This window comes from Saccopteryx leptura, chromosome 1 (genome assembly GCF_036850995.1).
Source record: "Saccopteryx leptura isolate mSacLep1 chromosome 1, mSacLep1_pri_phased_curated, whole genome shotgun sequence".
Taxonomy (NCBI): domain Eukaryota; kingdom Metazoa; phylum Chordata; class Mammalia; order Chiroptera; family Emballonuridae; genus Saccopteryx; species Saccopteryx leptura.
Genome location: NC_089503.1, coordinates 304099240 through 304115072, shown reverse-complemented (window position 1 = coordinate 304115072; position 15833 = coordinate 304099240). Strand labels below are relative to the sequence as shown.

At 41.0% G+C, this 15833-nt stretch overlaps 1 protein-coding gene across 4 annotated transcripts; it reads left to right on the top strand.

Moving 5' to 3' along the window:
• Positions 1-6717: 6717 nt before the first annotated feature.
• On the top strand, positions 6718-15044 carry APOBEC1 (apolipoprotein B mRNA editing enzyme catalytic subunit 1). Of its 4 annotated transcripts, none has more exons than XM_066361232.1 (6): positions 6718-6783; positions 7094-7287; positions 11380-11407; positions 13100-13497; positions 14282-14400; positions 14841-15044. In XM_066361232.1, exons 2-6 carry the CDS (start codon positions 7251-7253, stop codon positions 14988-14990), a joined length of 732 nt encoding a protein of 243 aa, XP_066217329.1. In that variant the 5' UTR covers positions 6718-6783; positions 7094-7250; the 3' UTR covers positions 14991-15044. The 4 variants fall into 4 exon arrangements, with proteins under 4 accessions (XP_066217329.1, XP_066217328.1, XP_066217330.1 ...); XM_066361231.1 differs by lacking the exon at positions 6718-6783 and adding an exon at positions 6790-6975; XM_066361233.1 differs by lacking the exon at positions 6718-6783 and having other exon boundaries at positions 6790-7281.
• The last annotated feature ends 789 nt before the right edge of the window (positions 15045-15833 follow it).

The following is a 15833-nucleotide window of genomic DNA, read 5'->3' as shown; positions in this document are numbered from 1 at the left end:
TCCTGACAAAAGTGATTGAAGCTCTTTATTCTCTGGTCAGAGAGGAGTGGTATAAACCATTTGTTCTCAAGTGTCCTTGGTAAGAGAAGATAAGGTCTTGCAATTTACTAGCTGCCTGTAAGTTGGTCAGCTTGTTTGGCCTTCTTTAATGATCTTGTCTCAGTTTTCCTATTCCACTTGCCCAGGAATTTTCCTACTTTCCTACTATCCTGCCTCAGATTGACCATCGATAGATGTATGGGTTTAGTTCTGTGTAGAGATCTTCTATATGCTCCAAGGGATAAAAAGTATTTAAAAAAAATTAAGATTAAAACAATAAAATCATAAATATGAATAAAATTAGAAAAATTATAAGACAATATTGTGTGGCTATTGAACATTAGCAAAAAATGAGGGGATCCTACAATCATCCCAACAGATGCAAAAGAAAATGTGGCAAAATTTACAACCATTCATAATAAAAATAGAACTAGAAATAGAAGAAAATTTTGTTAGCCTGAAAACAGGCATCTGTGAAAAACTTACAGCTATCATCATACTTAAGGGTGGATAACTGAATGCTTTCTCAGTAAGATTGGGAACAACACAAGAATATTCACTCTTGCCCTACCAGGCAGTGGCTGTGGATAGAGCATTGGACTGGGACAGGGAGGACCAAGGTTTGAAACCCTGAGGTTACCAGCTTGAGTGCGGTTTATCTGGTTTGAGCATGGCTCACCAGCTTGGACCCAAGGTCGCTGGCTTGAGCAAGGGGTCACTCAGTCTTCTATAGCCCCCCGGTAAAGGCACATATGAGAAACCAATCAATGAACAACTAAGGTGTCGCAACAAAGAGTTGATGCTTCTCCTCTCTCTCTCTTCCTGTCTGTCTGTTCCTATTTGTCCCTCTCTATGTCTGTCTCTGTCATAAAAAAGAATATTCACTCTCACCTTCGCTGTTGAATGTTTTATTTGGACTCATTAGCTGTTGGGGACCGAATAAATAAACAGGGTATTTTTGCAATCTGGACAGAGGTGCTGGGCCCAACCCCCACCTCACCTGCCTAATTAACAAAGAGCTACATCTGATTCTCGTTTGTCTCACCCTGTTCTTCGAAAGAGTCTGGAAGCTAGTTTCTTATTATTGTAAAGTTAGATGTGAGTGGTATGGTGGAGGTTGTCTTTGAGTTGCCTTGGAAACTTAATTGAATTGCTAATGGCCACATTTTTCCATGAATAAAGGCAGATGTGCTTTTGGGAGACCTTACATTATGGCTCAGGAACAGTAGAGAGACTGTTCACCGTGGTGTCCTCCCGAACCCATCTGTATGTATATATCTTTAAGTCTCTATCATTTATTCAATTTCATACCTTTTCCTGTTGGGTACCCCGTAATAGACTCATTGCGGCTGGACCGCGACAATTAGCCATCACAATAAGGCAGCAAGAAGAAATAAAAAGGGCCTGGCCAGGTGGTGGCGCAGTGGATAGAGCGTCGGACTGGGATGCGGAGGACCCAGGTTCAACACCCTGAGGTCTCCAGCTTGAGCGCGGGCTCATCTGGTTCGAGCAAAGCTCACCAGCTTGGACCCAAGGTCGCTGGTTTAAGCAAGGGGTCACTCGGTCTGCTGTAGCCCCACGGTCAAGGCACATATGAGAAAGCAATTAATGAACAACTAAGGTGTTGCAATAAAAAACTGATGATTAATGCTTCTCATCTCTCTCTGTGCCTGTCTGTCTGTCCCTAGCTATCCCTCTCTCTGACTCTCTCTCTGTCTCTTTAAAAAAAAAAAAAAGAAGAAGAAGAAATGAAAAGGCATACATGAGAAAAGGAAGAAGTAAAACTAGCTTTATTTGCAGAGAATATGATTATCTGCCCGGAAAACCATAAGGAATCTTACAGTTTAAAACCTATTAGAAACAGTACATTTAGCAAGTTCACAGGTTGGTTACAAGGTCAACATACAAAAATCTATTCTATTTCTATATACCACCAATGAAGAGTCAAAACAACATTTAGAAATCAATACTACTTACAATCAAATGAAAAACATTTTTATGTCCTTTGAGTAGGTAATGATTTCATAGACAAGATCCAAAAGGCATTAAGCACAAAAAACAAGTTGATAAGTTGAACTTCATTAAAATTGACAACTTCTGGGCCTGACCTGTGGTGGCGCAGTGGATAAAGCCTTGACCTGGAACACTGAGGCTACCAGTTCAAAACCTGGGGCTTGCCTGGACAAGGCACATATGGGAGTTGATGCTTCCTGTTCTTCCTCCCTTCTCTCTCTCTCTCTCTCTCTCTCTCTCTCTTTCTCTCTCCCTCTGTGTGTGTGTCCCCTGACTCTTTAAAATGAATAATAAAAAAAATTGACAACTTCTGTTCTTCAAAAGACAGCACAAAGGATATGAAAAGGCAAGCCAGAGACTGAGAAAAATATATACATAGACATTGCAAAAGAATTGCATCCATAATATATAAAGAACTCTTACAACTAAAGAAGAAGACAACCTAATAAAAAATGAATGAAATAATTAAAAATACTTTAGAAAAGATGACACAGAAATAACTAATAAGCACATGAAAAAATGCTCGACATCATTACTATAGGGATGTACAAATTAAAATTACAGTTCCGTACTACCACACATCCACAAAAATCACTGCAACTGGAAAGGTTGACACTACCTTCCCAGGAGCGTGTCTGCACCTTTCCTTTCTTGGTGTGCATCTCCTAAGGGACCCTACGGGACTTGCAACCAGGGGAACAATGGGCAGTAGCAGCTTGTCCCAAGGGAAAACCCTGAAACTGTCACCAAGTCCCCCTTTTCTCTGACTCTCCAGGGAGCTGACAGCAGCCCCGCCCCGGCTCACTTCTTTCCCATAATGTTTCTAGAGAGCCAGCAGCCCCGGCTAGGTTCTTTCCCGTTGCTTCTTCTTCTTTACTTTTTTTTAAAAAAATTTATTTAAAATTTTAATTGGATTTATTGTGGTGACACTGGTTAACAAAATTATACAGGTTTCAGGTACATAATTCTACAACGCATCTTCTGGACACCATGTTGTGTGTTCACTCCCCCTGTCTCCTGTTGCTTCTTCTATCCTAAGCCCTTCCTTGTTTCACTGTCCCCAGCTTTAATAGACGTACTTGTGGACAGTCCTGCCGGGGGTGAGGACGACAGAGACGCAAACACCCAACTCCGGGGACCAAATTCACTTTATTCAGGAAGTAAGCTAGCTTATATGCACAGGTTCAGCCTATAGGGTGTTACAGTATGTTCCTCCAAGCCAATGGCTGAAAAGATCAGAGAGCTGCATGGTTGGCGCTAAGTCATTTCCTTATAGTGGGTGAGCTCCCTTCCTGGGTATGCCCAGGAGGGTTCTGGGAGCTGGAGTATTCTCACAGCATTGCATCAGCCACAGCTGCGAGGAATGTACTCTGCACTCCACCCACATGTACTCTCAAAATTAAATAAATAAATAAATAAATAAATAAATAAATAAATAAATAGTTGACATTACCAGCTGTTGGTGAAGATGTTGAGCAACTGGAACTCATATACTCCTGTTGAAACCATAAACTGGTGGAACAATTGGACATTATCTTTTCTCTTTTTTAAAAAAATGTTTATTTTATTGATTTTAGAGAGAGGAATGGAGAGAGAGAGACAGGAACATTAGTCTGTTCCTAGATGTGTCCTGACTGGGGATCAAACCAGCAACCTCTGTGCTTTGGGACAGTGCTCTAACTAATGGAGCTATCTGGCCAGGACAATTGGGAATTTTCTTAAAAGTTACATAAACACTTACCAATTTTTTTTTGTTTTTTTATTCATTTTAGAAAGGAGAGAGAGAGAGAGAGGAGAGAGAGAGAGAGAAGGGGGAGGAGCAGGAAGCATCAACTCCCATATGTGCCTTGACCAGGCAAGCCCAGGGTTTCGAACCGGCGACCTCAGCATTTCCAGGTCGACGCTTTATCCACTGCGCCACCACGGGTCAGGCCAAACACTTACCAATTTAATCCATCAATTCCACTCCTAAATTCTTTACCCAAGAGAAGAGAAAAGAATGTTTACATAAAGAAGTGTACACGATGTTTATGTCATCCTTATGCATCATAGCCTTAAATGAGAAATAACCCAAAGTTCATTAGTGGTTGAATGAATAAACAAATTGTAGTTTACTCATACAAAGGAATTTAACCAGAAAAAAAAAATTGCCCTCTGGCACACCTAATCACATACATCAGTTTTACAGAAAAACTGAACAAAGACATTGCATGATGGCATTTGTGTGAAATTACAAAACAGTCCAAACTAGTGTATAGTGACAGAAATATCAGTGGCTGTTGGGGACAGGGAGTAGCAGGATTGAGAACTTTTTGGGTGACAAGAATCTTAAATATCTTGATTGTGGAATGGTTATATAAATATATGCATATATGTTTATTTATTATTACTATTTTTAAATTTTTATGCATTTATTTGGACCAAAGATGATATATGCTAGGAGGCACAATCTCAAATGTTCCCAATGTATACATTTCTATAAACTCATAAATTTCTAGGAGCAGGACACTGACCTATCTTTGATCTCTTTTATAAACAATGAATGCCATGACAGTCTATCATATCTGGTAGTTCTGAGTTTTCTGCAAAACAGAAGATGGATCAAGCATGAAATAAGAATTCCATTAGAAACAAATTTAAATTATACACCACCTTAACTGCTATACCTGTGTCACCTGTGGGTGTGTCTTACTGTATTAGTTTCCTGTAGCTGCTATAACAAATATCCACAAACTTGGTGTAAAACAATTTAAATTATCTTATAGCACTGGTGGTCAGGAGGGCAAAATAGGGTCTCACAGGGCTAAAGTCAAGATGCCATCAGGCAGCATTGCTTCACGAGGCTGTAGGGAAGAGTCCATTTCCTTGCTTTTTCTAGCTTCTGGTGGTTGTCCTCATTCCTTGACTCATGATTTCCTTCCAGCCAGTAATGACATCACTCACATCTCTGTTTCCATCTTCTTTCCTTCTCTGACTGGCTCTTTTGCTTCCCTCTTTTAAGGGTTTGTGTGACTGTATTGGGAATGCCCAGATGTTCCAGGATCAGCTTCCTCCCTCAATATTCTAATCACTTCCTCAAAGTTACTTTTACCTTTCGATGGAACATACTTATAGGTTCCAAGGATTGGAAGGTGAACGTCTCTGGAGTCATTATTCTACCTACCACACATAAAATTCTTGGCTTTGGAAGGACCTTTCTATATGATGTGGCCCTTCTGTTTCTCCTTCAATTCTCACCTGCCACTCCAAACAACTGCTTTATCTTGTGGAGGCTCCAGCTTGACATTCATAATTAAGAAAAATCTCCTATTTAGCTCTCAGGTGTTGGGTTCATAATAAGATTTGAGATTCAAAGTTTAGGGGTTGTAGATTTAAGACCCTAGATGGAAGCCTTAGGTCTTGAGAGTGACCTCAATTCTGGAGTGTGTACTAAAACCAAGAAGAGCTTGACCCAGTTTTGGGCAACAGGGGGAATTGGCAATAAAGATATGTATAGTGTTCACTTTTATTTTTTAATCAAAAAAAATTTTTCAGGCCCTGGCTGGTTGACTCAGTGGTAGATCATTGGCCCGGCATGTGGAAGTCCTGGGTTTGATTCCTGGTCAGGGCACACAGGAGAAATGCCCATCTGCTTCTCCACCCCTCCCCCTCTTGCTGTCTCTCTCTCACTCTCTCTCTCTCTCTCTCTCTCTTTCCCCTCCTGCAGCCATGGCTCAACTGGAGCAAGTTGGCCCCAGGCACTGAGGATGGCTCCATGGCCTCTGCCTTAGGCGCTAAGAAGAACTTGGTTGCTGAGCAATGCCCTAGATGGGCAGAGCATCGTCCCCCGGTGGGCTTGCGGGTGCATCTCAGTCAGGGCACATGCAGGAATCTGTCTCTGCCTCCCTTCCTCTCACTGAATAATAAAAAAACTTTTTTTTCAATTACAGTTTACATTCAATTTAATATTGTATTAGTGTAAAGAGTACAGGATATTATCATATATTTTACAAGGTGATCCCCCTGATACTTTCTAGTCACAAATTTTAACATTGCATTCTCACATTTGGACAACAGAGAAGAAAAAAATCACAAAGTATTGTATTCCTGAGGTCAGATTATCCACTGCACTCTCCCATTCTGGGCTTCTCTCCCTCTCCACTCCAATGGGCAGGCGTAAGTGCCTAATATAGGTTCATGTTTAATAGTTCCCCAAGTGCTGTGGCTTCAGCATCTTCCCATCTGCTTTCACTAGCACCTGGTTTGTCTTTTTCCCAGAATATTTTTAAAGAGCATTTGAACAAAGGGGACACTTTTTTTTTTCAGACACCTGGGCATCTCCCCACTGCTTTGTTGGCAGGTTATTCTTTAATCAACAAGGTTGTGGGATAGCCACGTCATCACCCCGTTTTGCATGTCAGGAAGTAAGGCACAGAGGGCCCTACAGGGGTCATGGTAGTGTTGATTTCTCAGGCAGAGGAAGTGGGAAATGTACAGTATCCACTTTTAGAGAAGGATAAAAAAAGTAAGTGGACTTGACTTTACATTTAGCTTCAGCTTCAAGAAGGAAGAGAGATCACCTAAGCTTTGTCACTTAATTACCTGACTCAGAGACCAAAGTCTTTCTGATTTTGCATCTATCAGAGCCCCTCCTATTTTCAACAAGAAAATGCTCTTTGCATTTGGGGCAAAGAGCAAAATAAGAGGAAGTTATGAAAAATAGCTCGAGGACAAGGCCACAGTCTTCACCAGGTAACACTGGAAACCTTCAGGGGACAGAAACAGATCTAGTCTCTCTTCTAATTGTTTTTCCTCTGTTCTCTCCCTGAAAGAATCATGTGTCAGTCTTGCCTTAACTTTAATTTAAAGAAAAAGTTTTTTTAAAATGAGATATTATTAAGAGAAGAAAAAAAACTATTATTAGGAAAGAACTTTGTAATTCAGGTATCAGAGATTTACTCTATAGGATTAATTATTTGCAGCATCAGCTTTCTTGTCAACCCATTGATGCAAACCCCACACCAAATTCTCTCTTAATTTGCTACCTATTCGTACAATCTAGATATCCAGTAAGTGCCTGAGACTCAGGAATGAGTCATCCTCTGCTCAAGCTGGTGGCACCGGTCACACCTGGAGAAACAAAACATGTTGCCAGCAGGAGCAGTCGGCATACTACATAGCTTCACGGGGAGAAGAAATCCAGTGACACGGTGCCTGCCATGGCTTCTGATGAAGGCCCAATGGATCGAGGTCCTGGTAAGCTTCATATTTTTGAGAAGTACAGAAACTCTGTGTGTGTGTGTCTTGCTTGTGTCCTTGGGCATTTTTCCAACTTTCCTATTGATTACTATATTAATATTATTCTTTTTAAAATATAGTTTTATTCAGTTTGTTTTAAAATTATCTACCTCATTGTAGGCATTAATTTAGGAAGGGGATTAATCTGCTGAAATTTTGCCAGAGTGGTGACTGGCTGTGCTTCGTTAAATAAGATTTACTATTACTATTTTTTTTTTACCGAGACAGAGAGAGAGTCAGAGAGAGGGATAGATAGGGACAGACAGACAGGAACGAAGAGAGATGAGAAGCATCAATCTTCAGTTTTTCGTTGCAACATCTTAGTTGTTCATTGATTGCTTTCTCATATATGCCTTGACCATGGGCCTTCAGCAGACCAAGTAACCCCTTGCTCGAGCCAGTGACCTTGGGTCCAGGCTGGTGAGCTTTTTTTTTTTTTTTTTTGCTTAAGCCAGATGAGCCCACGCTCAAGCTGGCAACCTCGGGGGTCTCAAACCTGGGTCCTCCGCATCCCAGTCTGATGATCTATCCACTATGCCACCACCTGGTCAGGCACTATTACTATTAATACTAACTATGCACATCCATAAATAATTTTGTTCAAATGACACTAAATCAATGCTTGTTTCATCATAATAAAAAACTAAGAAAAATCTACAACTATTAAATAATAATTTAAGATGACTACAGAAATGATAGCTGAGACATGTTAATTAGTTGAGGTTTAGTTAGTTAACTTTAGAATCATTCATGAGAGATTCTGAAGTGTGAACCCATCAGGCTGTGGAAGGAAATAATTTTCGGATGAAGTGGATTCTAGAAGGGTAGAATTTAGGTTGACAAGAGAAGGCAATTCTAGATTGGTTGACACAAAGACTTTGAAATAATTTACAAAACTTGTGTTTAGAATATACTGAGTAAACTGGTTAGGATAGAGAAGGGTTTGTGGAAATAATCCACAGTGAAATTAGAAGGCAAATCTGAAGGGATAGTCCAAAGGGCCTTGAATGCCAGGCTAAGGACATTAAGGTTGATCTACTTTGTAACAGAAAAATCTCTGGAGAACTTGTGAATAGCATAGAAATAACTGAAATAATGCTTTACCTGGCATTGATGCCTTTTGGAATGGAAGCAAGGAGACCAATTAGAAGACTGTTGCAAGAAAGTGGGCATGGCATGACTGGAGATAATATAAATATTAGACTTGGGTTTTAAGAAACAATATTTTTTTCCATTATGTATTTTTTCTATTAAAATTCTCTTGTAAATGTCATGTTGGGGGAAAGACTAAAGATATTATTTAGTTGAAGTATGTGGTTAATTTCCTTGGACTTTCCTCAAAAGGTGGTGTGTTTTCTCCTTCAAACAATCCTGACTCATGTAGTTGGCATCTTTGTCTTGTATCCTAGGGGTAGATCCTGAGAAGATATCTCATGCTCTCTTTTACACTGCTGCTTCACCTCTTGTATTTATTTATTTATTCATTCATTCATTCATTCATTCATTCATTCATTCATTCATTTATTTTACAGAGACAGAGAGAGTGTCAGAGAGAAGGACAGACAGGGACAGGCAGACAGGAAGGGAGAGAGATGAGAAGCATCAATCATCAGTTTTTCATTGCGACACCTTAGTTGTTTATTGATTGCTTTCTCGTATGTGCCTTGACCGCAGGCCTTCAGCAGACCGAATAACCCCTTGCTTAAGCCAGCGACCTTGGGTCCAAGCTGGTGAGCTTTGCTCAAACCAGATGAGCCCACGCTCAAGCTGGCGACCTTGGGGTCTCGAACCTGGTTCCTCCACATCCTAGTCTGACGCTCTATCCACTGTGCCACCGCCTGGTCAGGCTATTTTTATTTATTCATTTTTAGAAAGAGAGAGAGAGACAGAGAGAGACAGAGAGAGAGAGATGGGGGAGGAGCAGGAAGCATCAACTCCTATATGTGCCTTGACCAGGCAAGCCTAGGGCTTCGAACTGGCGACCTCAGCATTCCAGGTCAACGCTTTATCCACTGTGCCACCACTGGCCAGGCCTATTTCATCTCCTTTAAAGGAAGTGTCTGGCCCTGGCTGCAGGAGTCCCGGGTTTGATTCCCGGCCAGGGCACACAGGAGAGGCACCCATCTGCTTCTCCACCCCTCCCCTCTCCTTCCTCTCTGTCTCTCTCTTCCCCTCCCACAGCCAAGGCTCCATTGGAGCAAAGTTGACCTGGACGCTGAGGATGGCTCTGTGGCCTCTGCCTCAGGCGCTAGAATGGCTCTGGTTGCAACAGAGCGATGCCCCAGATGAGCAGAGCATCACCCCCTGGTGGGCATGCTGGGTGGATCCCGGTCGGGCTCATGCGGGAATCTGTCTGACTGCCTCCCCATTTCCAACTTCAGAAAAATACAAAAAAAAAAAAAAAAAAAAAAGGAAGTGTCTTTCAATCATTAATTAATATGACCTTATTATGCAGGTATGGCCTCTGTTTCTATAAGGCCCCTTCTTGAATGAATCATCTGGTTCAAGGGCCCTGATTTGGATTAAGGTCTGAATAGCACTCATTCTAAGGTGTCAGCCATCTCTTTTCTGAGTGCTCCAATTCCCCATAGCTTCTTCTTTTTTCTTAATGTTCCTTCTTTTAAGGTCCATTTTTCAGGTCACACTTAGAACAGTTTTATAAATTAAAAAAATTTTTTAAAATTGATTTTACAGAGAGGAAGGGAGAGAACAAGAAAGAGATAGGAACATCAATCTGTTCCTGTATGTGCCCTGACCAGGGATCGAACCTGCGATTTCGGCAAACCTGGACAAGATGCTATCCACTGAGTACTGAGCCAGGGCTGTCTATACCAATTTAAATTCCCAGCAGCAATGTATGAGAAATCCAGTCTTTCTCTATCTGTATCGATATATATATAAACATATAATTATAAATATAGACATATAAGATTTAATATATAAATATATTGATATATACAGATATATGTATATATATTTAGGTAGATAGATAGCTATTTTATAGTGGAGTAGATGTATAGTGAAGTTCATTCAGTCATTTACTCAGTAAATATTTATTACTAACCACCATGTTGCTGGCAGTGTGTTAGGGTCTGGCACATGATGTACATAATCCATATCTCACATAATTTACAATTTGGTGTCCTTATAGGCATGTGAATAGGTAATCATAATGTAGCATGATAAATGCTATGATGAGGAGGTACAGGATGCTTCCTTAATAGGAATTACACCTAGGAGACTCTGAACAGTGACATTTCCATTGCATTTAATCATTCTATTAGAACCTTAGGGAGGATTACCTGGTTTGGGCAAATAGATTTCAGCAGAGCCTTTAAAAATCTTGCTTTTCTGCCTGATTGGGTGGTGACACAGTGGATAGAGCATTGGACTGGGATGCGGAGGACCCAGGTTCAAGATCCCGAGGTCGCCAATGTCGCCAGCTTGAGTGCGGGCTCATCTGGTTTGAGCAAAGCTCTCCAGCTTGGACCCAAGGTTGCTGGCTCAAGCAGGGGGTTACTCAGTCTGCTGAAGGCCCACGGTCAAGGCACATATGAGAAAGCAATCAATGAACAACTAAGGTGTCACAACGAAAAACTGATGATTGATGCTTCTCATCTCTCTTCGTTCCTGTCTATCTGTCCCCATCTATCCCTCTCTCTGTCTCTATAATAATAATAAATCTTGCTTTTCTGATACAATGAGCTAGTCCAATCCAATTATTTCAGGACTCTTCTAACTCCATTTTCTTTCTTTCTTTATTCATTTTTAGAGAGGAGGAGAGGGAGAGAGAGAGACAGAGACTAAGAGAGAGGAGAGAGAGACAGAGAGAGAGAAGGGGGGGGAGGAGCTGGAAGCACCAACTCCCATATGAGCCTTGACCAGGCAAGCCCAGGGTTTTGAACCGGCGACCTCAGCATTTCCAGGTTGACACCACAGGTCAGGCTAACTCCATTTTCTTATACGGCTTTAGAAGAATAGAGCATTTTTTTCTTAGCAACTCGATTTGCATACGGCTGTTATTTGACGTACTCATCTCTTGGTCAACAGATCCTTCAGCTGGTGATCCCACTTTGAGGTAAGAATAATACAGTCATATTGTCCATTTAATTCAACCAAGAGTAAGTGTGTATTAAAGAATCAAGGACTAGTGCTCGCTTTGGCGGCACATATACTAAGATTTGGAGGACATAGCTTTCTTTCCTTCTTTCTCTCTCTCTTTCTCTCTCTCTTTCTCTCTCTCTCCTTCCTTCCTTCCTTCCTTCCTTCCTTCCTTCCTTCCTTCCTTCCTTCCTTCCTTCCTTCCTTCCTTCCTTCCTTCCTTCCTTCCTTCCTTCCTTCCTTCCTTCCTTCCTTCCTCCCTCCCTCCCTCCCTCCCTCCCTCCCTCCCTTCCTTTTTTTGTATTTTTCTGAAGTGAGAAATGAGGAGGGCAGAGAGACAGACTCCTGCATGCACCTGACTGGGATCCATCCAGCATGCCCATTAGGGGGTGATGCTCTGCCAATCTGGGCCACTGCTCTGATGAGACTGAAGCCATTCTAGTGCCTGAGGTGGACGCCGTGGCGCCCTCCTCCGTGTTCGGGCCAACTTTGCTCCAATGGAACCTTGGCTGCGGCAGGGGAAGAGAGAGACAGAGAGGAAGGAGAGTGGGAAGGGTGGAGAAGCAGATAGGCACTTCTGCTGTGTGCCCTGGCTGGGAATCGAACCCAGGACAGCTACACACCAGACTGATGCTCTACCATTGGGCCAATGGCCCAGCGCCGGACTATAGCTTTCTTTACTGTTCTCTTCCTCTTTTACCACACTCCCATTTTTTTTTCCTTTTCAACTTTATTTTCTATGACTATTGCTTTTTCTGTCTTTATTTCTATGCCTTTTGGTTTTTGTTTAAATAAATTACCTTCCAGCTTTGTTCTGTATTACGATTGCTATTCTCTCTTTAAATCACATGTTTTTATAGTCATTAGTGAAAGGTGCAAGGAACTGATTCGTCACTTTGGTTTCAGCTTTCTATTTTATATTATATGCCCATTTTCAAGACATATCATTATAACAGAGAGACTTTTGTCAAGGGATATATTACCTCCCGATGGGTGGAAAAATTATGTAATAAATGAATATAATACTTTAGGGATGAGTAAGAAATATTAGAATGAAATAAGCTTATAACTCAAACCATATTGGAAAGGAGAGTCCTCAGCATAGTCCCGTGTCTCCTGAGTCACAGCTTTGACACACAGAGTGTTAAATCTAAAGCTGCCATTTAGAGCAAGTTGAATTTCTTTCTTCTGAGGTATTGGTATACAGAATTTAATATGGAGGAATCCTGAGGCTGAATTACTTTCTTCTCAGGCTGGTCAGTAGAATTTTGTTGGTAATTTGAGGCTTCTACACTTGAAAAAAATCTCGTTAGGGTCCATTTAGGAATAATAAATATTTACAATTGGGACATGGCACCTCTAAGAGTGAGATAGAAATATTTGAATATAAGGAGAAAAGGGACACATTTATACCTGAATTCAAGACTAACAAGCAGTGGGATAGAGAGCGTGGGAACCAAATAGCATGAGTTGGGAAAAATCTTTTCACTGTGTGATACAAATTTGGATAATTCAAGTGGACCTCCCCAGGTAACTTTAAGACAGGGAAAAAGAAGTTTCCCAAAATGTCAAGTTTGAGATTTGCCTTATAGAAAAGGGAACGATAAAATGATTTTTAAAACTTTTCTAAAAATTGCATGATAATGCAGGGGTGCTTTTTATATTTTAGGAGAAGAATTGAACCTTGGGAATTTGAAGCATTTTTTGACCCCAGAGAACTCCGTAAAGAGACTTGTCTGCTCTATGAAATCTGGTGGGGCATGAATCACAAGATCTGGCGACACTCAAGCCAAAACACCACCAAGCACGTAGAAGTCAATTTTATAGAAAAAATTGCTTCAGAAAGACATTTTTGTTCATCCACCAGCTGCTCCATCATCTGGTTCTTGTCCTGGAGTCCCTGTTGGGAATGCTCCAAGGCTATTAGAGAATTTTTATGTCAAAGACCTGGTGTGACTTTAGTTATTTATGTAGCAAGGCTTTATCACCACTTGGATCAACAAAACCGACAAGGACTCAGGGACCTCATTAACAGTGGTGTGACTATCCAGATCATGAGAGCCCCAGGTAAAAACAATAAACCAAGAATCTGAAGTGTTGATGAGAGACTGTGGTGGTGGTATGTTTGTAGGCTAAGAGATTGATTACCCCAGAGTGGAAGTCTCAGAAGTAAAACTTCAAAGTAATATGAAGAAAGACAAAGTCTGTAATTCATAGCAGAGCAAATATAAAAATATGACTTCTTTCTCTACTTTGTCACTATGGCCACTCAGCCATCTTCAAATGAACTGCTTTGCTCTTTTTATGGATACTGGGGGAGTCTTGCCCATCTGTAGTAGCAAATAGGCTTGTCAACATAGATATGGTATATATTTAAGTTCAGCTTTCTTTTTTTTTTTTTTTCTTCTTCTGAAGCTGGAAACGGGGAGAGACAGTCAGACAGACTCCCGCATGTGCCCGACTGGGATCCACCCGGCACGCCCACCAGGGGCGACGATCTGCCCACCAGGGGGCGATGCTCTGGCCCTCTGGGGGCGTTGCTCTGCCGCGACAAGAGCCACTCTAGTGCCTGGGGCAGAGGCCAAGGAGCCATCCCCAGCGCCCGGGCCATCTTTACTCCAATGGAGCCTTGGCTGCGGGAGGGGAAGAAAGAGACAGAGAGGAAGGGGGGGTGGGGTGGAGAAGCAAATGGGCGCTTCTCCTGTGTGCCCTGGCCAGGAATCGAACCCGGGTCCCCCGCACGCCAGGCCGACGCTCTACCGCTGAGCCAACCGGCCAGGGCCAAGTTCAGCTTTCTTTAAGTAACTTTCTTTTGTGTTTGTTGAATGAACCAAGATTTGTGCTTCTTTAGAGTATGATCACTGCTGGAGGAATTTTGTCAACTACCCACCTGGGGAAGACGCTCACTGGCCAAGATACCCACCTCTGTGGATGGAGCTGTATGCACTGGAACTCTACTGCATAATTTTTGTGAGTTATTTTAAAAGACACAAATTCTGATACAAAAAAAGCATCCTTTTTCAAATTCTTCCCTGATAATTTTGACATACTCTTCCCACCATTTGCATTTATATTGGACCTTCTTTATTTAACTACTTGACTTATCTAAAGAAAATGTAAGACAGTCTCTTTGTGAAAAATAAGTGAGAAAGATGAATGGATATACTGGTTTAAGATATATGTGAACTCCTTATTAATTAGATATTGTTATTATGACAACACATACTGGCTCTACAGAATTGCAGATATTCTCCTTTCCCATATTGGTGTGTAATTCTATTGAAGAAACATGGGTGTGCCACCTGTATTCTCTTGAGAGTAGTTCAATGGTCTTCCAACTGATGTTGTGAGATATTTGTGGCAATGATAGGATTAAGAAAAATATTATCTTAATGTCGTTTCTATTTCAGAGTCTCCCTCCCTGTTTAAGGATTTCAAGAAGACGTCAGAAACAGCTTACATGGTTCAGTCTCAGTCTTCAAAATTGCCATTACCAAATGATTCCACCCCATATCCTTTTGGCTGCAGGGGTGATACAACTTCCTGTGATTTGGAGATGAATAGAACGATTCTTCACAGGCAATGATGATTTATTAAAGACAGTGCCATTACAATCTAGATATTTTCAACTTCTGTAACAATAAAGTCACAAACTATAAATTATCTTAAAGAATAAAGAAAACCATCCCATTTATAATAGCATCAAAAATAAAAACAAACATAGGAATAAATTTAACTGAGAAGGTGAAAGACTAAAAACTATAAGGTATTGATGAAAGACATTGAAGAAGACACAAATAAATAGAAGACTACCTCATGTACATGGATTAGAAGAATTAATATTATTAAAATGTCCAGGGTCCTGGAAAGTTAGCTCAGTCAGTAGAGCACTATCCCAAAATGTCAAGTTTGCAGATTCGGTCCCTGGTCAGGACACATTTGGGAAGTCCCATCGAATGTACAACTAAGTGGAAAATAAATGATGTTTCTCTCTGTCTCTCTCTCAAATCAATCAATAAAACAATTAAAAAAATAAAAACTTCACACTACCTAAGGCCATTATAGATTCAGTGTAATTTCTAACAAAATTTCCAATGGAATTTTTTTTATAAATTTTTATTAATTTTAATGTGGTGACATCAATAAATTAGGGTTCATATGTTCAAAGAAAACATGTCCAGGTTATCTTGTCATTCAATTATGTTGCATACCCATCACCCAAAGTCAGATTGTCCTCCATCACCTTCTATCTAGTTTTCTTTGTGTGTCCCCCCCCCCCCCCCCCCCCCCCGTAACCACCACATTCTTGTCCACGTCTCTTAGTCTGGTTTTTATGTCCCACCTATGTATGGAATCATGCAGTTCTGTTTGTTTGTTTTTTAAAGTACATATATATTTTTTTA